We start from the raw sequence: 21,039 nt of genomic DNA, 5'->3' as shown, positions 1-21,039 counted from the left end.
AATAGGTTTGTAATTGGTTTTATTATTCAATTCACCATTATAATCTTATCATAGATGGTGCGGAAAATATAGACTGAAAACCCAAAGAAAAGATATTGTGGAAACTACCAGATAAACGTGCTGAAGCAAGGCTTAATCGAACTCTTGAAAATCCGTGGTAAACATTACTATGAAAATTCATATAAAAATACTACAAAAATGGTAGAGTGGGATTAATCGCCAGATAATCAATGGGTATTGATAAGCGAACGTGACATCTACTCCTTCAATCAATCATCTTTTGCTAATAATTCAAGCATCAGATAATTTTATTTCTGGTTGTTTGGAACTCCCAGGAATACCTTCATCTTCCGATGCACTGCTCAATTGTTGCAGCTAAATATATCTGAATCGAATAATATGAAAAAGAAATTAGGAGAATTTTCGTAACAAATGCTTCATCTTACCACTAAATTTAAGGCTTTATACAGTGCCGGATGTCCATTCCAGAATGTTTTACAACAGGTAAGATTTCTGGATAATATTTGATATAAAATGTGCCAGAAGAAGATAAATCTCTCCATCTTATTCTAACTTCTGCGTATTAAATGTTAATCTTAGTCATCTTTCTAATTATCATCCATTCACATTATCTTCTTGTTGCGATCAGTAAATGAGGACTTCAAATTAATTCCCGTTTGTTTCAATTTGCTGCAATTCACAATTTAATTGCATTACATCTGCATTTAAGTCCATACTAATCATAAAGGTATTTTAAGCTGCAAACCTGAATATAAGTCGATGTTAACTCTACAAGTTATTAGATTAGATATAACTAACCCAGACCGCTCTATCCATAACAATTTTTCACACCTCTCTGGAACTAATAATCGAAAACTTGACTAACAAATAATCTATAGCTAATACAATTCAGTAAAATTAACGCAAATAACATTCGTAGATTATCTGAAACATAACACCATCGTCCATTCCAAAAGTAATCACAGTAAGCATATCCTCGACTAACTGATATTCAGGATTTCAGAGAGGAACAGCCAACCAATGATCTCCGGTACACATTATATCGATCATGAAACAGTTATATCATTTGTAGGGATGCATTTCCATCTTGTCATTGCTAAGTTGAAACCACTTCAAAATTAGTTATTTTGATCCAAAAAATAAAAATAGTTTTAATAACTGAAGCTATAAAACTGGTGAAAAAATCTTATGCTATTTGATGGAGAATTCTATGCTTAAATTCCTTAAGTTATCAATATTTGCGCTCTATTCATTCAGTAGAATCTTCGACGATGATATTCTAAGGAATATCTCACCCTTTATATACTGTACTGTTTCATATCTACCTGATTGTCTTATATTAACCGGCTAATAATACGAATAGACCGCTAAAATAATTAATTGCTAACCGTTAAGTCTGAATAATAGCACTATATGTATTACTTAAATGAAAAAAAAAGAGAGTTCCATTTACTATTAGCTGGGGTCAAGGTTTGTTGATATCTACCGATGGAATGAACTCGACGCAAAAGATACTAGAAATTCGCATGGAAAATGCGATTCAGTTATGCACCACAAAATTACTATTTCCGTATAAGATAGTAGTGAAAAAGAGCTTTTGATGGATTATTTAAAATTTCCACCAACCTGATTTGAATCCCCACTCCTCCTCTCCCTTTCGTTTACATAAAATTAACAAACATTTTATGAGCCATAAAGAAAAGAGTAAAATATAAAATTTCATAGTAGACCGAGCATTGTGATGTAAATGACAGAAACCGCCCAAATCGTAAATGAGAAATGAATGGTTTGGTTGTGTTATTGTCTGGGGAACAAACAGGAATTAATTAAGCGCCAGTTGAAATTAACAGTTGGACCAAGACTGCTAGTCTGGGTGAGGAAGGTAAAGTGAAGGAGTATTCGAGGGAGATGAGTGCGGCGGGGTCATTCGGAACTATCACTGGGGAAAGGCGTCGCGTGGCTCATCGACCCAATGAATCAGTGAAAGATGTCATTCGTGGGTTGGCCTTTAAGAAGCAATCCGTTGCACAGGTCTCCTATTTTATCCTTCTGAAATCTTAAAATCTAAATTTTCTTCGAAATTATTCCGACTTTTATTGAGTCAATGAAGAGGAAGTCTGAGTTTTAATTGAATGCGGCAATCTTTATCAAATTTTTATCTTTGCTGTGAAATTTCTGCTAAATAAAAATTTGATCCCAACTAATTCCGAAGATTTCTACTATATTCCTCCTCTTTTTGTTTGGAGTTATTCCAGACTGTTGGAAGAAATAAAACTGAAGTTTTTGATTTGCGAGTTAGCGGATCAAGATTTCTTCTCCTAAATTTTCATTGAAACTTTTAACTTTGGAGAATCAACGGGTGTTTCTCTACTTAAAAGGAAAAAGAAAAAACCATTTGTCTCTTTTCTGGAGTTTTTAATTTAATTCTGCATTTTTTGGTTGAAAAATTCTTACCAAGCACAAAAACTAAATTCATTTCTTATCAAGCACAGAAAATACTAAAATTATTTCTTGTCAAGCACAGGAAGCGACTAAATTTGTTAAGCACAGAAAGTTACTACTATATCTTTTGTATGGAAACCGATCTTTCTTTTTCTTGATGTTTATCAGTCCTGGACAAAATGCACATAACTGTACATAACATCTAATAAAATTGTTATGGCCTGTTGTGATTTTATGTGTCCAGTTATATTTGTCTGTGTGTATAAGTTTAACCAAGCACAGTTATTTCTTAGAGCTATTAAAAGTATCGTACTGAAAGGTTACGCGATTGATAGTTCAATGGTGTTTGTATTCATATTTTGATCGTTCTCCGGTTAATCGGACATGGATTCTTTTCAAGGGTCGTTCATGTTGACTCTTTCTTCTGTAAAAAACGGGGATCTGATATAGCAAGAACAAGCTGAACGTTGAAAGGCTATAAACATTTCCAAGAAGCTATTTGTTTTATATACCATGTCATGATACTGATTCAGAAATTAAGAAGTTGATTTGTAGATGGTAAATTTGCTTGCTTCAAGAACTGGCAAAAAGGACAATCGAGCACAGCTTCAGCATGGATCAAAAGGTGAAGTTTTATCAGGTTCTGTAAATTGACTAAGAAATGCTTATGATAACTGGAGACTGAATCGGAATCGTGAGAGTCATACAAAGCATAATAATTTTTAGAAGTGAAGAAAACACGATCATTTTATCGTAGCCGGCGTTTGATGTCGTCATCAGAGGAGGAAGAATTAATTGAAAATGAGTCAAATGATGAGGACTTGAAAATTTTGGAAACACCACATACTGCCACCGGTTGGAGGAAGCAGAATTCAGATACAGAAGTGGATGAGGATAAAAAAGAGACATCCAAAGCACCTTCGAGAAGTTTCCGAGCTATACCGAATATCATGCAAAAAGATTTAACTTTTGAAGAAAGGTAAATATGATTATTTTTTATTAAACTGATTGGTCATTCAAAGTCAAATTTGGATCTTTTCGTGAAATGATCCAAATGATTGGTATGTCGATTTGCAGAAGATAAATGAAATAATCTGGTTGCATGAAGTGTGGACTTATTTCATCTAGTCAAATTTGTCAAAATTATTACACTGCAAATAATTGTTTTGTGTGGGCCCTAATGGAAGATATACTTCAAAACGAACAGTTCTGCTCGGTTTTCTTGCTTGCACCTTAATATTTTTCCTGTCGATTGTGTGGATGAAGTTGCTGTGAGTGTGGGATACTTGGAATTTGAGAAATTCGGATGTTTTATTTATCTGTCATCATTTTTAAGGCTTCAAACGTTGACAGATAGCGAATCAAGTGATCAAAAAACTGATGCAAAAGTGAAGTGGTTATGCAAGCCACGATTAAATGGTTTTCTGAAACAAGATGATGTACATATAACCACTCAACCAACTGCCAGGAGAAAAGGACGGAAGAGGGCAGTCATTTCTTCGTCCAGTGATGAAAAATCGGAAAGCAATGAAGAAAGAGTAATTTTTTAGCGGTTCTGTGGTAACTGGAACCATTTCATCGAAGTTGAGACAAGAACTCAAGTAGTATATTAAAATTTTGATGTGAGCGAATTCACTATTTTCCATAACGAATTCAGTTGACAGTCACACTACAGGTGTTCGAGATTTCGACTCAGCCTATGCGGGAAGCAGTAGATGCTTCAGCATTGTCACTGCTCTTAACTCCTTAACTGTACTTTGCTAAACATTAAGTTAGCGCTCAATCTATTTTTATAACTTGTTGAAGGTTCCAGTAAGTTTAAAAATGATGGTGAAAAGAGCTAAGAAGCACAAGAAATATGTGAATTCAAGCAGTGAAGAAAGTGACGAATATTACGATTCGGATAGTTCAGCACAAGTTGGCAGGAGCGACAGTAATAGTGAAAATGGTCAGGTTAGTACACTGACTCAGAAAATTTAATTTTGAATCTTATATTAAGTAAGTGCGAGCAGGCTGATTCAGGACAGTGCAGACATAGTAGTAGGACTGAAATCTTGGTATGCAGTGCGCTAATGTATTTCAGTAGAATTGGGGATATTAAAAACAAGTGGCCGTTATTGATGTTATTGAACTTAAAGTTAATGACACCGATGAGCGGCAGATATCTGGAAGGTGGAGAAAATAATAGACTAGTTTTTAATAGGTTAATTTTTCTTTTATTTCTTCAGCAGTTTGAACTATTCAGGTTATGGAGCGACGAAGTCGTCGAAATACTCCTTCATCGATGGTTTTGAAAAATTGTTGCGTGACATTTTTTAATGAAGCTAATCGAAACATGTTGATGGGAACCCCACGCATAAATGATAAAGTAGCTGATTTTATAATGAGTAATCGACCGTTTCGGGATTATGAAGATTTGGTAGGTATTCTGCACTATCTTCTTTGTTTTCTGCTTATTTTCAACTTTTGTAAAGTGCTGTGTTATGTTGCCAGGATCTTATTAATATTGCAAGATTGCAGTATTTGTGATTATTTACAAATTCTGAGCATCCACGCAGCCTGATGCAGAGGAAAAACTCAAGTTTTAAATTATACAATAAATTCTAGGAATCCCGTCTTTTGCAATGCCCACGTGGATCTTGTGTTGCTGAGCAGTATTTAGACTTTCTGGAAAATCGAAGTATACTTGAAAATATATTGGATGATTGTCGTCGACATTCGGAAGAAATTTATTCTGCTTTAGAATCGATTAAATCCAAACAGTTGCAAATGAAGCCAAAACTACTAAGTGAAGAGTACGTTTTGTGGAGTCATATCTTCCATATCATTTCGAGGAAACAGTTTCTTTTGTCAGTGCTTGTTTTCAGGTGCGAGCTTCATCCATACCAGCAAATTGGCCTGAATTGGCTTGTGATGATGCATAAACTAAAACTAAATGCTATTTTAGCTGATGAAATGGTAATTGTTTATAATGGTTCAAGAAAGAAAGATGTAGAGAGGAGGAAGGAATAATGAAAAAATATTCGTAGTCATTACATGTTTTTTGGAAACTATTACTTTCTGCAGCTCCCATATATTGAATAGGTTTAAAAGATTCAAACTGGCACTATTTTCTTTTACAAACTTCGGAGAATCTGATACAATACCTTTATTGATAATGTGATATAGTATGATGAATATCCGGTAATCTGGGTAATTTGAAAAAGAGAATTGTGCCAATGGTTAGTCATATTGGACGTGAGATAACTGCTTCATTGAAAAAGTACTGCATTATGTGATAAAACTATTACATGCCAGCTCAGCTTTATGAGTATTCATGACATTACTGAACGTAACACTTTACTAAGCTGTATTCATTCCTTATTTTTTTCAGGGTCTTGGAAAAACAATTCAAGTAATAGCTTTTATAACTTACTTAAAAAGTGAGCAGATCAAGGGACCTCACTTAATTGTTGTGCCATCTTCAACAATTGAAAATTGGCTTAGTGAATTTTCAAAATGGTCTCCCAAAGTCAATCTCATTACATATTATGGTAGCATTGCTGACCGAAGGCAGTTACGACATATGGCAACCGACAAAAACGTATGTGTATGATACACTGTTAGAGTCACAATTATAATGATTGTTACCTTTGGAAATGGAATGTCCAAACTTCCTTGAGAAACGTACAGCAGAATAAATGGTTTAGTAAATGTAATTGAGGTCTTTCTCTGCCGTAGCGTATTGAAAGGTACAATCGAAAATGCAGTCATATCAGTGATGTCAGACATAAGTTATTTCAGTGATTTAGGAGAATGATTTATTTTTGGTTAAGAATGAAATCTAGTAATCACTCGGTCAGAGATACTTTTCCGTTGGTTTTGGGACACTATTCAAACTTTTGCTTTATAGATAGATGTTTTTTTAACAACTTACAATATGGTTGGATCTAAAGCAGAAGATCGGAAATTTTTCAAGCGTTTCCGGATAAATTATGTTATTTACGATGAAGGTCATCTATTGAAGAATTGTAATACTGATCGTTATAGAAATCTTATGAAAATCCATGTATGTTTTATTGTATTACATTTTGGATATAACAAAAATTTATAATGCTGCATCGACAATAATATTACTTTATCTGTGAAAATAGGTAGAATGGTACATTTAAATCATAACTACACATCTTCCGATAATAACTTAAATATAAATCAGGTAAAGCCTGTTAAGGAGGTCATTGATAATCTGGATTCATGTTTGCTTGGGACAAATAATTGAAAGGAATTGCAGGGTGAGAGAAAAATTTTAATTACTGGGACACCTCTTCAAAACAATCTTGTTGAGCTAATTTCACTAATGTATTTTACAATGACGAAATTGTTCACAAAATATTGTGATGATATTGGACAACTTTTGCAACAGTTTCAACAGGTTTGGTGGTCTTTTCAGAATTCTAATTTCAAGTGGCTCACGTTGTTCAATTATAGTCAGTTATAGTTACACTCACATTATTTTTATTGAAAAAAACACTTATCTTAAAAATTAGGACTGCAAGGTGCTATGAAAATTTGCAAATCTCCCTGATTAGATTTCGCTTCATTTATTGAAAGTTCAAAGGTGACGTGTAGTAAAAAAGTATACCCTTTTCTTTTAAAGAAAATACCCGCATTGGAAGCCAAAAATGGTGCATTGTATGAAGCTGATAAGATTGAACAAGCAAAAGCGATCTTGAAGCCATATATTTTGCGAAGATTAAAAGCAGATGTATGTTTCTATTTTTGAAAATTTTTATTGCTGTGAATTTCAAAATTCTGAGTGAAATACCTATGTAAAAGCGGTGTCAAAACGTCTTGGTAATTTTGTTTTTGAAGGGATACGAAAGGGAAAAGCACTTGACAAAAAAGGTAAGAAAATGATTAGTAAATAATGTTGCAAAATGTTATTGCGGTTTGCTTGTCGTTCAGTAGGCAAAAAATTAATATTTTTAAAAAGTTACTTTCATGGACAACAGCTGAAACAGTGACAGCTTGTGATAATTTCATTGTGGAAAAGTTTCGTGTTAAATTTGACATACATTCTATCCATTTTTTCTTTTAGGTATTGAGTTATTTACCAAAGAAAAAGGATCGTGTGATCAAGTGTCCGATGATTACGGAACAGAAAGAGATCTATACAGATTTGATACGTGAATTTCGTCTGTTAGAATCAAATGGTGAAAAATACATTTCAAGTCCATTAATGCAATTGCGACAAGTGGCCAATCATCCCTTATTGTACAGGCGATTATATAATGATGATAAAGTGATTCAAATTGCCAAAATTTTGTGCGCAAAGGTCTGTTTTTCAAATCTTCATTGCATTTATATTCTGAAGGAATTTTTTATGATTTATAATGATACAGTGCTGTGTATGTTAACGGAATCCATAGCTTTCAGCAAATAATCACCGTAAAAGATTTGGAAGTACAGAGGTTTTTTTTCAATTTTCGCACAACATTCAGAATTTTTGCCTAAAAATCGTCATGTCTCTTTTAATTCCTAAATTTCTTCTTCGCTAAAACTACCCCAGTATTTTGACTCGTGTTTGATTTCTATGTCGGTGGGAGTTTCAGGGATAAACGGAGGTGTCTGTCACCCTGTCACTGTTGCATTTTGTTCTTTTTGTGTCAGCGGCTTAATTATACTTAACTTTTTATGCTTTCAGGAAAATGAATATCGCAAAAAGAAATCGGATCATGTTGCGGAAGATCTTGCTTTTTTGTCAGATTTTGCAATTAGTCAGTTGTGTTCAAAATTTACTTCGACGCAGAAATTCATTCTCAATGAAGAAGTCGCACTTGAATCTGGAAAGTTCAAGGAATTGGATAAGCTGTTACCTTCAATTAAAGAAAAGGTGGGTGCAAGCAGTTGAAATTTCGATTATGACCATGAAATGACTTTTTTCTTTAATCAGACAAAAAGCTGACAACTTTTGTGATCTTTCAGGGAGATAAAGTGTTAATATTCAGTCAGTTTACATCAGTAATGGATATTCTTGAAGTTTACCTCAAATTGCGCGATCACCAATATTGTCGGCTGGATGGCTCAACTCCAGTTATGGAGAGGTAAAGTAAAATTTCTTCACTTAGTTTTCAAATCTATTTTGCTTCTAATCGATCGTTGTCAAATCTTCAGGCAAGATGTGATCAATGAATATAATTCGTCACCTGATTTGTTTGTCTTTCTGTTGTCTACAAAAGCTGGTGGTTTGGGTATTAATTTGACTGCAGCTAATCATATCATACTACATGATATTGATTTTAATCCATATAATGATAAACAAGCGGAAGGAAGATGTCACCGTATGGGTCAAACGAAGTATGTTATCTGTTAAGCTTTCTTTTGTATTCTTAGTCTTAGAGTGCTATTAATACAGGCAAGAGAATTAGTTTAAGTTGCAGCGTCGAAATGCTTTTAAAAGTTTAAGTTAAAGAAATGGGAGTCATTTATTTCTGGATTATCTCATTATATGATGGAAAATACTAATTTAATAACATAGCTTTTAAAAGAACTTATGAACACATCTAGGGATAAAGATATTAAAAATCAATATATTTTTTATGCCTGTATTAATAGTACTCTAAGGCATGCTATTCTGTACGACGAATATGGCAAACGGTTTCTTTGCAGAGATGTTTTTGTTGTGCGTTTAATATCTGCCGATACAGTTGAGGAGGAGATGCTAGCTCTTGCTCAAAAGAAGCTTGAACTTGAGAAAGAAGTGACAGGTACTAGCGCAGCGGAAAGTAAGCAATTTTCATTATTTTATTGATGTGTTGAAATTAGAAGTATTTAGATCACCTCTGGCCTAAGTAAGAAATGCGAATGAAACGTTTTAACTGGTTGTAAAGGATGTTAGTTGTACATGTGGCCGATTTAAAAAAAAACTTTTTGGAGTCTTCTCATTTTTTATTTTTTTTTAGATAGCGAAATGGAAAATTTGATTGTTGAAAAGCTTCTCAAAAAGGCACTTGCGTTATAACCTTAATATCTTCTGGTGCATACATTTCTAGTTCAAATTATTCATGTCAAGACACCACTAAAGTGATCATTTGACCTATGTGCATGATTCTCAAGATGCTTATTGAATTATGTTTGCATAATTGTTCATTTGAAATAATGCTTCCTTTGCGAATGTTTAAAATTTAGTCTTTTTTCAATTCATCCGCAAAAAGACGTTTTCTGTTATGTGGACAAAAACTGATAAAAATGTTTATAAACGAAGAGAAGCATCAATCACTTCATACTTCATATCTCTCTAAGCTTTCCAATTTTCTTTCACCCTCTTAGTTCCTTAGTTTCTTTATTCATCATTAATGTGGTAGGAAAATGATTCTCAAATCAGTACATGGTTGAACAGTTGCTGTTAAATCTTGCCTTCAGGAAGCCAATTCATATTGCTTCCAAAAACTTTACCTTCCTTAGCCGATTGCTTCGTACATAATAGATGAAAATAGATTTCTTGCAATGGAACCGAAAATTAAAATCGTTTTTTTTTTAAAAAAAAGATTGCTGTTATTAGAATGTATTGTATCCGTGTGAAACTTTTAACTGCAGTTTCCGATCTTGTATCATTTTATGATGATATTAACCTACTTGTTCGGTGCTGATCCTCCTTCGCTCTGTACTCATAATTGAATCCTTTTTAAAAAATTTCCCAACTGTTAAGCACTTGAGGAAAAACACCCTTTAAGGGTCAGTTAAGAGCTTTAACTAATGCATAATCTCATACTATAAGCATTTTCAATTATTCCGTGAAGGCAGATTCTCATACTATCAAGACATCAAACAACCTGATACCAGCTGAATCATGATGGTAGTCAAGAAATCATACCGCCTACTCCAACTTGTGATTATGTTGGTAGATCATAAGTGACTGTTTTAGAATTTTTGCACTGAACTAAAACTGATATTTGGAAGTGAAACCATGAATATTACTGGGAACTTCTAGATTTCTACTAAAACGGATGTATTTTTGTGCACTTATTGTCTGCATGCTGATAAAAGATATGCCACTTATCAACACAAAACGATACCGATAAGAATCAACAGCTGAAGTCAATAGATCACCAAAGCAGATGACAAATGATGTACATCTCCCTGGCGTCATTTTTTCTTTTTTATTGCATAGTAAATTTCAACTTCCCTTCTAGCGATGGAAAAAATTTTTGATTTTCAAATGCATGGATTACATCCGGGAATGGAATCTATATGAGGTGCACTATTTGAGAATAAATGAACGAAATCCCGAAAAAGTTTTCTTTTTTTGATTAAGAACCATCAAAGTATAAATACATTTCATAAGTCATACAACAATTACAAAGTTTTGATTGGAGGATGGATGAAGGAGGACGATAATTGAGAATGAATGGGAAGGGATAATTAGCAAGGAGAAGGAAGGCTAACCAGACAGAATTCATTAAAACTTCATGGTAAAAAAAATTGGATAGATGAGCAAGAGTTTGCTGCTTTTCGTACCATCAACGAAAGAAAAGCTCAAAATAGCAGCAATAAGATGCTATAATGATGCAAACATTATACTGAAGCGAAATTATATCTGTTCACTTATTATCTAATAAAAAAGGAAAAGGACAGCTGTGTTCATTTTTATCGCCGAAAAGAGAAATTCACTTGTTTTTCCAGCAAATCAGCGAAAAAAACATTCAATAATTGGAGAAAAATCACAGTTCTCAGAGATTACAAAATCATCACTAACTGGGAGTATTACCTGAATTATAGCTTTTTCCCACTTACTGTCTCACTATACAGTGTATAATTGTTCAATTCAAAAGTTCATACTGGTTCATTTTAATCTCTTTTCTTGCTACAACAATAAAGCGAGGTTTAGAATGGAATAAAATTGAAAGAAATGTCTGGAACGAATATGGAAAAGCAAAAGAAAAGTCCAAACTTTACTTACAAGGATGTGCAAAAAGGACTACCTCCACTATTTAAATTCACAACCTGTGTATTTCAAAAAACTGCTGATAAAATCGGAAAAGTATAATCAGAAAAATTAATATTTACAAGAACTGTGCTGACAAATTAGCACTCATTCACTGAGGTGACTATACCCTTCTATTATTAATATACCATTCGTTTGTGAAACACTTCAAACAAAGGTAGGAAGAACATCTGTGGATTAATTATTGTTTTGCTTCATTGCTGAACTTCAGTGGATGAGTTGATGGTTGTATATATTAATGTGCATTAGGTGCTGGCGGTTCAGGAGTATCACCATCCTGCAAAAAACAAAAGAGTAACATAGTAGCATTAGCAGATGAAAAAGTAGCGCAATTTCAATAAAAAACCAGTTTTTAAATAGGAAACTACGTCGTGACCAAAAATAGAAGATTTAGTTTTGACAAATAAAAACTCCAGAAAAGTTGCAAGGAAAAAAACAAGAACATGAATCGCCTTAGATCGTGCTAGCAAAACGACATTTTCAACGATTTAAGTTTATAAACTGAAGTGTAAAAGACAGAATATGTTATTCGGTTGTCGAAAATTATTGAAATACTTGTCAAAACTAAGTGTATATTAAAAAAAAAAAACATCCATAAAGCTTGTATTGAATTGAAATCGCCATAAAATCTCCTTATATCTATCATTCTATGGAATTTCCGAAAAATCATCAATTAATCATACTTACCGAACGAGGTCCGGGTTTCCCCAATGGATCTGTTCTTGAGCGCATCGAATTTGGACGCAACATAAACATCGCAACTGCAAGTATAGCCCACAAAATGGCAATCATCATTAAATTGCTGGCACCAAAACCTGCACCTTGTGGACCCGGCAAATCTTGAACACATTCGGAATCCGTGCAATAACCTTGTGAATCCCGTAACTGAAATAATATGAATAAACTGCTCATGTCCATCATTCCATCACCTTATCCATACAATCTCTTATTTCTATCGAGCACTGTGAGATATGTGCATTGTAGCATGCTACCATTTCTCTATGCAAAACTGTCAACATCAGCTAATCAATTACTTAATAGGATGGTTGCTCATCATGAGGTGTTTCATAAATGTAGCACGTCGCATATAACCGTTTATTCCGAAAAAAAAAAAAAAAAGAGAAAATACCTGGACTAACCGCTAAACAATTCCATTCCATGTACTCTAAATTCCTTCAAAAATTGCTCAACTATTCTGCCTCTTCCATTCAATAGGATAGATTTCAGGTAAAATAATCCAAAAAAAAAAGCGAACATCTAATAATTAATTCTTTACCAATGAAAGCAAACGCCTCATTGCGTTCTCATGATTGAATAAACATTCACACGGATCGTCACTCATTATCCACTATGTATCGATCGATAATAGATCGTTAGTTAAACGAATCCCTGAAAATCTCTGGTGATAATTAACAAAACGCTAGGAAAAAAAAAAAAGAAAAAAGAACAAAACAGGAATACCAAAAGTAAGCTAAAAAAAATAATGAAATAGCAAAGAAAAGAATAGAAGAAATATGATAACTGTAGCAGAGAATAATCAACTAAACGGATAATTTCATATTCATTATAGATCAGATATTTATAAAGAATTATATACAACAATCCAACCATCCGAATGCCACGTCAGTCTCTAAGTGCCACCCATTTTCTCTCTCTTCCTCCCTCTCTCTCTCTCTCTCTTTCTCCCTCTCTCTTCCCTTCTTCCTCCCTTTCCATCTTATTCTTTTAGCAATAGCTATTATAAAATGCATTTCCTGTTTAAATTCCACAAATAACTCTACTACTTCTTAGAAAAGCAAAGAAAAAGTCAATTTGGTATTTTACAAGAAAAAATGAAGTCATTTATCATTAAAAAAAAGAAAAACAATCATTACAATGATAAATTTATCAATATGATGATAAACAGTTAACAATGATGATTCATGATAAAAATTAGAAAGAGTGGAAGAGAGCAAACCGTCGTCAAATTTGTCACAGATGTAAATGACCTGAACATTTAAATATTCCCGTCAAATATAAGCTTCCTCTACTTTAAATATATTAATTAAATTAACAAAATGTCACACAGACGCACAGACAAACATGCACACACATGTTTATAATATAACTACAACTAATTTAAAAATTTTCCTCTCATTTTATCACTGTCGTCCCCTCCTCCATAAAATAGCAAAATTATCAAATGCCTACCACCAGTATCACATACAGATAGACACATACATACGTAGACACAGACACGGACACACACACGCACACACATACACGTCGACACAAACACGCACACACACACACGTAGACACATGCACGCAGGCACATACACATAGACACATAGACACACACACACACACACATACGCACACATACACACACACATACACACACACACGCACACGCACACACGTAGACACATACACACACACACGTAGACACAGACATGCAGACACATACACACACACACACACGTAGACACCGACATACAGACACATACACAAAAACACATACATACATAATACATAAACAAGTCTGAGGCATACAAAGAAATATATTTTTCTGAAAGCGACACACCTCTCGTATTATAGCCAATTTCGTTACGATACGTCAGCGTGAAAGTTAAGAGAGGAAGCTGATTGGATGGATGGTTGGTTGAAATCTTACGGAGGAATACTTCCGTGAATCAATCCCATATGAAAATGACTCACTTATCCATTCACCACACTCCTAAATTGTCCAAATTTGCTATATGAAATGTAGGAGATAGGTATAATAGTGATAAAGGGTCAAAGGTTACTATTGCTATTACTCGAAAATGATTGGTTCATCTCTCTATCATAACATTGTTGAGAATGATCGATCAATTTTATCCTAGCAAAGGGATACATGAAGTGTAACATTCGATCGATAGCTTCTTTCAATTTCTTATCGTATCGCATCGAAATCTTTAATTAATATTCATAATTAGAACCTAAAACTATTAGGATAGGTATTTGTTTAGAGGAATGGACATATACATATATCACCATGCTTGATAGACAAGTTCATTTCCTATATCACAGTCTAAACCGAAAAAGTTTAACTACTCTACTTTGTATTTTTCGGAGACCATTACAATTACGGCTTAAAGATGATATCTTCTTCCTACCTCAATAATGAAGAAAAAAAAAAGAGACCGGCGACAATAAACACAAGAATCAACTCCCATCTCTTCTTTACAATAACTGATTGACACTTCTGATATACGGGGAATGATAACTATTTCTATGTTTAAAGATGAGAAATTTACTGGCAATAACTCTTCAAATTACAATAAACATGGGAATGTACCATTTGCGCATAATATTAGAATCAAAGTAGGTTAAGTTTAAACGATCCACAAATCCTAAAATTTGACAAAAAAAAAAAAAAAAAAAGAAAAACCAAATACCAAGGATAACATCAATGCAAATAAGAAAAACGTGGATATTTTCCTTCACTCTTATTTGCTGATGTCTGAATCATTTCTTATTTATCATACAAATGTAGATTTAGAAAGAGAACATTACAAAGCTGAAAATCAAGTTAATAACTTTCAGCAGAGAATAAAAACATTTAAGTGAGCAATGATATCAGAGAAGAAATGAGATGAATGACCACTTTAGAGCACTTCTTTTTTTTCAATAGCAGTCAGAGAAGTTTATTCAGTATTATCCCTTACTTTTCCTTATAATTTACCAACCAGATCGGATATATCCAAAAAATCAACTGAACTGATTTGATAACCTATTGAATATTTGTGAGTGTGAGGAATTCACTTTCTTTAAAAATTATTCCAGAAGATAATGTAGTAATTAGCTAAACTAACTTGTACTCTAAATATCAAAAAGCTAAAGCAGTACCATCCATAGTGAATGTACTCAAGAGATCTCAATAACATTAGTGAAATTAGACGGTAATGAAAGGAAAAAAGCACAACATCGTTAATATCTCTTGAAAACTCAACAAAATTTGGTAACTTAACAAACCGTCTCTACTCAGCACAAAATATATTTTAGCGATAACATAAAACTTGCTTACTTCACACAACCACCATGCACAGATCTGATAAATTTTAATGGCAGTCATCAAAAATCAGATTTCATAGAAAGAATGTGCCATAAAAATGAAAGTTTGGATTCAAAATCTATGTGAACTACGATCTTCTGAGGAACATTTAAAAACAAACGTTATGGCAGTAGCATATATTACTCCTCAACATCAACAACATTCACAGTATTACAGTCGCTATTATTAGGTAGCTGCGAATTTCTGATTTCCATTTTGTTCACGAAACTGGTTAATTCGCTAAGGAAATGCTCATAGTTTGTCAATGGCCGCAACTGTTCACGTATCCATCGTGAAACCTTTTTAGCATTTGGATTTGCCCGTATTTGCAATAATCGTTCGTCGAGCATCAAAATCGACCCCCAATCGGAACGATGTCGTAAACATCTATAAATAATCTGTAAACATCTGCCTGGAAGAATGATATATAAAAATTCAATGGATCTAGTCTAAATTTTCATAGATTCGATCAGAAATGGCATCATCAGTTGTCAACTTCCAAATGTTTACATGTTTTGGGAAGAACTGATGAAGAAGCTTCAATGACAGCGCAAACATTTCAGATGCAAAAATTTCAGGTATTATTACTCTTACAGGCTTAATGAGAGCTAAAATTGAACTCCGTTAAATTATTCTCATTTAGAAATGATTTACTAAAAGTACAATTTTTTAATTAATAAAGATGATTACAAGATAAAATGTTATAAGCTCTATATTACTCATAAATTTGATGAAGATTTTTAATTTACCTTCCTAAAGCTTGATTGAGAGCTCTATATGCTTGCATTGTATACCATTCATCACCCGATAAGATCCGTAATTTCGTACAGTAATCATCATTATATTTTTTCTTTTCAACAACCTGACATACAATTACGATCAAAAAGTACGGAAAACAAAAACTGGGAACGAATATTTATTACTTTTAGAAAATTATCAAACTTACTTGTTCGTCCATAGCACTGGGAAATGGTATACCAACGGTCACCACGCAACGAGCTCTGTCATCAGTGAAATCGATACCTTCCGAGACCTTTATAAAAATTAAGGTGAAAAGGCAGTAAAAACAGTAAAAGCAATCCTTTTCTTTTGTATTGAAATCGTCGTTAATTTTAGTTGTGTAAACAATGGTAAAATAATAAAAACTGTGATGATTACTTAAATACTACGGTTTTTAGAAGGTAAGCAGTATGAAAAAAAGCCTAGACAAAAAAATACGTTTCTGGAATGAACTGTGGAATTTAGCTAAAAACTTGGAATACGGAATTGGAAAAGCAAAAAGTCTGTTAATATTATTGTCATAACTTCAACAATTTAAAATATTCAAGTAACTACTTTGCCTCTAAAAACTGCCATCAGCAATGCGCCAGTACACTGTGGTCCGAAGTCGAAGGAATTAACAATCGCATTTTCATACTGCATCATGACAGTATTCATTAGTGATGAACGCCGCGGTTCTTTCAAAACAAGCTGAAAACAGCAAAGTTAACTGTGGATAGAATTATCTATTTTTAGCTCACTGATTTCCATGGAAATAACACGCAAAAAGATGATAATGATACAATGATGAGAACTAATGACTGTAACTGGAAAATCAGTAAGATAGGATGAGGCACAACTGCGTCGTTTAATTTCTGACCCTAATTCTGAGATTCAAGTAGAGAGATTACAAAACCCTGGCTGTACGATTAAATGGAATGTTCGGTGATGCATTTTGCCACAATAAATTTTTTCTGGATATTAAAATTAGATAATTACCTTGATATTTTGTATTTGCCTTAAAATACCCGTCGTTTCCATATATTCATAAATTTGATCCAAGACACGATAACTTGAGAAAAAACATAACACACCTTTCGGTATTATTTTACAAACATGACTGAAAAAAGATGGAACATATTTTTCGCTAAATAAGATAAAATGAGGATGCTGTGCCGAAATTTAACCAATAAAAAAACGGAAAAAATGGTATGAAAGCAATGAATACACAATGAACACACATTTTGAGAATACCGTGACCTGCTCACTCAATGCAAGACACCCTCTGCTAGTAATGTATTGTTCGCCAGATACGCTCGAGAAGTGAAGTCTTTAGAAGATTCGCAGCACGGGGTGCCCAAGCAAAAATACAAAGAATATCTTTTCGTCTGGCTTGGAGTTTCTAGAAATCTGTCCTATCTTCTCAAAATCATGGTAGAGGTTAGGGCAATGAGAAAACTTCGTGGAACTACGATAAGCAAATAAACCTCAAAATCAGTGAAATTTCCCGTATAAATCGGTCATCTCGGTTAATAATTCTATAAGTTCCACATAATTTTTCACCATTTGGTCCCTGAAACACTCATAAAGATGCATTTCTATTAATTTTTTAAAATAATAACATTATGAAGACTGAAATAAAACTTACAGATGGAATGACTGCAGCAAAAATTTGCTCATCCGGTATAATTTGATTTCCCTCCATTTCTTGGTGAAAAGTAGTACCAAGTTCGGTACGAAAAGTATCCGTCGGAGAAAGTGTGCCGGAAGCTAAAATAACGCTACGACATCCTTTGAATGCATCGGTGTAAGCCTGAAACATTAAACCATTGACGCTTTCTTTAATCAGCAGATTTATCAGACCAAAAGCTTGACGACTATAGTTGAGGAATTTTCAACGGACTAGCACCATGCCGCCATACCTACTGGTGGAAGTAGGTGATGCTTCGATATTGAATGATAAAATAATTTTAATGTCCTGTCCACTGAAAGATGTTCGGCAGAAAAAAAGTTTCATAAACCAAATTCGAAATTCTGGAGTTAAACAACTTATAATCAAGCTTCTTTTTAATTATATAATTATTCCTTGACATGAGTTATATCATTATAATTCCAACCAATGATGGGCGCATACACCAAAAACTAATAGCAACACGATAGCCATATTTCACTTCGCGATAGCCTTTCAGACGTATTGTTGAATCTAACCATTCTTCTTTTTCTTTATCGTATGAACTCATATCCAATATATCAATCTGAAATCTAAATTATGAATTTTAGATTTTATTCGTTTTCTAAAGGCAGGTCCATCTTGAGCACCTGTAATCTGTCTCAACTACCACATATGCTTTTTTTTCAGAACACACAATACACAATGTTCATTCATTGTCAACGAACGATACACGTAACGTACGGAACTCATTCTCTCCCAATATTTTCAGTTCACAGAAAGAAACTGGAAAGTCTGACATACGCTATTTGACGAGTTCTTTGCTACGTCGAAAATATTTGACTGTGAATATGGTACAAATGGCTTGTCGATACACACAAATAACCTGCAAAGAAATCGTTAAAAGATAATTTTCTCAATAATACTTTACATAAAAGGAAAACTGAAAAGAAGTTCAAACTGTTCCATAAAATCATTATAAATAATTTCGACAAAAACTTACTTATAAGCTGTACGATTATCATCCCGAAAATACGATTTGAAAAAATACAGAAATTTTTCCACACAAATAGCTGTTGTAGCACATAACTTGTAATGCTTCAAATAAGATTGAAACTCATCATTTTCATTACAAGCACCGGTAATAGATATGAATGCTTCCTAAATAAAATAATTAACTTTAAGCCAGTTCCTAATCATGATGGATAACATTAAGTACTTGGATCTGCAAACAGCTCTAGCCCCGCTTTTCTACAAGATCCTTTCTTTTAAGCTTTGAAACATGAAGAGTTGCTATATTTTAACCAAGCTACACATATATTGCTTACTAAAGCTAAGTCGAGGAGAGACAATACAAAGCAACAACCAAAACTTGATCCAAAATTAGTGTTCGTCACAAACGCATTTCAATTACAAAATTAGCACGAATTCTTCCAAATTGTTAACCCCAGGAATAACCCAAGGAACTTTCTGAAGTCAAATCTTTTGAAAAATTGGTGGAAAGCTCTAGTTTGAAATACTTCAAAATAAATTAATGACAGCAATTTTTGCAGTGACATCTTACCAGTAGACCTGAATAAGCGGTTCCTTTGCCAGTCTTGCTAAATATATCCAAATCATTACTCGTTAATGTTGTGAAAAGCTTTTCCCATTTGTAAGTATAGGTAAGCCGATCATTTTTCATTGATGCCGACTGTAGCGCATTTGATGATACATCCACAAACCAATCCAATATTTTGTTTAAAAAATTAATTACCTGAAAAAAAAAATATATATATATATATATCTTAATATATCTTATCCTTTTTACAAACAATCTTGGAAATCGTTTTAGCTTTCTGGAGTCAAACCAGATCTGACATTAAAATTTTAACCAATCCTTCACTAAACGCAAAAACAAAATGCTTCCAGAAAATATCATTATAATCGACTCGATGATTCAACAAACACAAACTGTTTTAAAATGGCCCTTCATCACTTCCAAACACTCCTTATATCTTCCCGCCCTGCTGTCTTCTGTTTCAATCAATCCTTCTTCTGCAACAACTTTAGCATCCACTTTTGTAAGTTCTTTCTCAAGTTCTGCTGCTGAAAAGAGTTTCTATTGCAATCAAATACCTTAAGTTCCAAAGGAAGACAAGAAACATTTCCAGGACTCAAAGTTTCCTAACCTTTCTGATATAAATCTGCAGTTGCGCCAACCAGTTCACGTTCCATGAATGTAAAACTAACAGCTTCACGGCAAACATCTTCCACGTTATGCGCTTCATCGAGAATAACTACCGTATTTTTCAGGCTTAAACCAGAATTCGCGCGGATAATGGGGTCTGCAAAAACTTACTTCACAATGTTTCACTTGATTAATGAAAAAACTGGAGAATTCTTTACCAACTTCTTCAAATTTCAATATAGTAAATCTTATGTAAGCGACAAACATTATAAAGGATACCCACCAATAAGATAAGAGAACGGACAAAAAATAATATCAGCATCGTCGATAAGTACTCGAGCAGTTGAGAAATAGGGACAAAGTGAAGGCGTAGAACATTTTAGCGCTTTAACAAGATCCTCTACATCCCAGATATAATTCATTTGCCCAGTAGTTTGTGCAACCAAACGTCTTACTGCGCTCGGTCTTTCATATTTACCACGCATTGAATTTTTGTATGAACAACCAATCTGAACAATTCGATTTCAAATTCGCAAATCATTCAAAACATTGTAAACAACAAACAAAGATTGATAGTAACATTCGCTTAAGTACAAACTGCACAAATTAAAACAGGATTTTAAATTACCCCATCCGAAGATATGAATTCTTTACATTTACCATTGATATCATCACTAACACGTATTGCTGGATTGATACACATATGTTCTCGACTTGCCAATATTGTATGTCTTTGAAAAAATATTTTAAGAATGGAAATCATTTTCAGTTGATAAAATTCAATAAAATAATAAGAGAGTGGCCTACTAACAGAACTGATTTCTAGCAATAATAAGAGTTAAGTGTTTCTTCAAAAATAAAATATTATCAGTGATTCAACTTCTACATCAAATTTAATCTTTGGAAGATGAATTCAGA

General features: G+C 33.5%; 4 protein-coding genes across 4 annotated transcripts in view; 2 read left to right on the top strand and 2 right to left on the bottom strand.

The window, feature by feature from the left end:
- Nucleotides 1-1,802: 1,802 nt before the first annotated feature.
- LOAG_05325 (SNF2 family domain-containing protein) lies at nucleotides 1,803-9,703 on the top strand. Its single transcript, XM_020446817.1, has 18 exons — nucleotides 1,803-2,052; nucleotides 3,019-3,088; nucleotides 3,190-3,442; nucleotides 3,800-4,001; nucleotides 4,270-4,416; nucleotides 4,709-4,882; nucleotides 5,071-5,258; nucleotides 5,331-5,421; nucleotides 5,837-6,046; nucleotides 6,356-6,511; nucleotides 6,734-6,874; nucleotides 7,100-7,207; nucleotides 7,541-7,777; nucleotides 8,147-8,335; nucleotides 8,428-8,546; nucleotides 8,617-8,799; nucleotides 9,112-9,227; nucleotides 9,405-9,703. Exons 1-18 carry the CDS (start codon nucleotides 1,930-1,932, stop codon nucleotides 9,461-9,463), a joined length of 2,766 nt encoding a protein of 921 aa, XP_020302886.1. The 5' UTR covers nucleotides 1,803-1,929; the 3' UTR covers nucleotides 9,464-9,703.
- A 1,023-nt stretch (nucleotides 9,704-10,726) lies between these two features.
- LOAG_05324 (hypothetical protein) lies at nucleotides 10,727-12,843 on the bottom strand. Its single transcript, XM_003140861.2, has 3 exons — nucleotides 12,723-12,843; nucleotides 12,134-12,331; nucleotides 10,727-11,723 (listed from the first exon to the last, which is right to left on the bottom strand). Exons 1-3 carry the CDS (start codon nucleotides 12,786-12,788, stop codon nucleotides 11,682-11,684), a joined length of 306 nt encoding a protein of 101 aa, XP_003140909.1. The 5' UTR covers nucleotides 12,789-12,843; the 3' UTR covers nucleotides 10,727-11,681.
- A 720-nt stretch (nucleotides 12,844-13,563) lies between these two features.
- LOAG_05323 (hypothetical protein) lies at nucleotides 13,564-14,033 on the top strand (the record flags this gene model as incomplete). Its single annotated transcript, XM_003140860.1, has 1 exon — nucleotides 13,564-14,033. A coding segment is annotated over one exon (349 nt), but the record flags the coding sequence as incomplete, so codon positions are not given.
- A 1,503-nt stretch (nucleotides 14,034-15,536) lies between these two features.
- Nucleotides 15,537-21,039, bottom strand: part of LOAG_17811 (CBR-DOG-1 protein) — a gene marked incomplete at its 5' end in the record, with an annotated part of 8,485 nt that continues 2,982 nt past the window's right edge. Inside the window, 15 exons of the mRNA XM_020450475.1 lie at nucleotides 15,537-15,910; nucleotides 16,273-16,385; nucleotides 16,470-16,556; nucleotides 16,859-16,993; nucleotides 17,282-17,402; nucleotides 17,770-17,855; nucleotides 17,931-18,095; nucleotides 18,400-18,537; nucleotides 18,756-18,837; nucleotides 18,955-19,112; nucleotides 19,516-19,707; nucleotides 19,906-20,039; nucleotides 20,123-20,278; nucleotides 20,405-20,630; nucleotides 20,750-20,852. Of these exons, the coding sequence (XP_020305839.1) occupies nucleotides 15,664-15,910; nucleotides 16,273-16,385; nucleotides 16,470-16,556; nucleotides 16,859-16,993; nucleotides 17,282-17,402; nucleotides 17,770-17,855; nucleotides 17,931-18,095; nucleotides 18,400-18,537; nucleotides 18,756-18,837; nucleotides 18,955-19,112; nucleotides 19,516-19,707; nucleotides 19,906-20,039; nucleotides 20,123-20,278; nucleotides 20,405-20,630; nucleotides 20,750-20,852 (2,143 nt within the window). The 3' untranslated portion in view covers nucleotides 15,537-15,663. The remainder of the gene's footprint in view (nucleotides 15,911-16,272; nucleotides 16,386-16,469; nucleotides 16,557-16,858; nucleotides 16,994-17,281; nucleotides 17,403-17,769; nucleotides 17,856-17,930; nucleotides 18,096-18,399; nucleotides 18,538-18,755; nucleotides 18,838-18,954; nucleotides 19,113-19,515; nucleotides 19,708-19,905; nucleotides 20,040-20,122; nucleotides 20,279-20,404; nucleotides 20,631-20,749; nucleotides 20,853-21,039) is intronic.

The sequence above is a fragment of the Loa loa genome (genome assembly GCF_000183805.2).
Source record: "Loa loa unplaced genomic scaffold supercont3.132, whole genome shotgun sequence".
Classification (NCBI taxonomy): Eukaryota; Metazoa; Nematoda; class Chromadorea; order Rhabditida; family Onchocercidae; genus Loa; species Loa loa.
The sequence above is the reverse complement of the archived record's forward strand: the minus strand, read 5'-3'. Positions and strand labels throughout refer to the sequence as shown.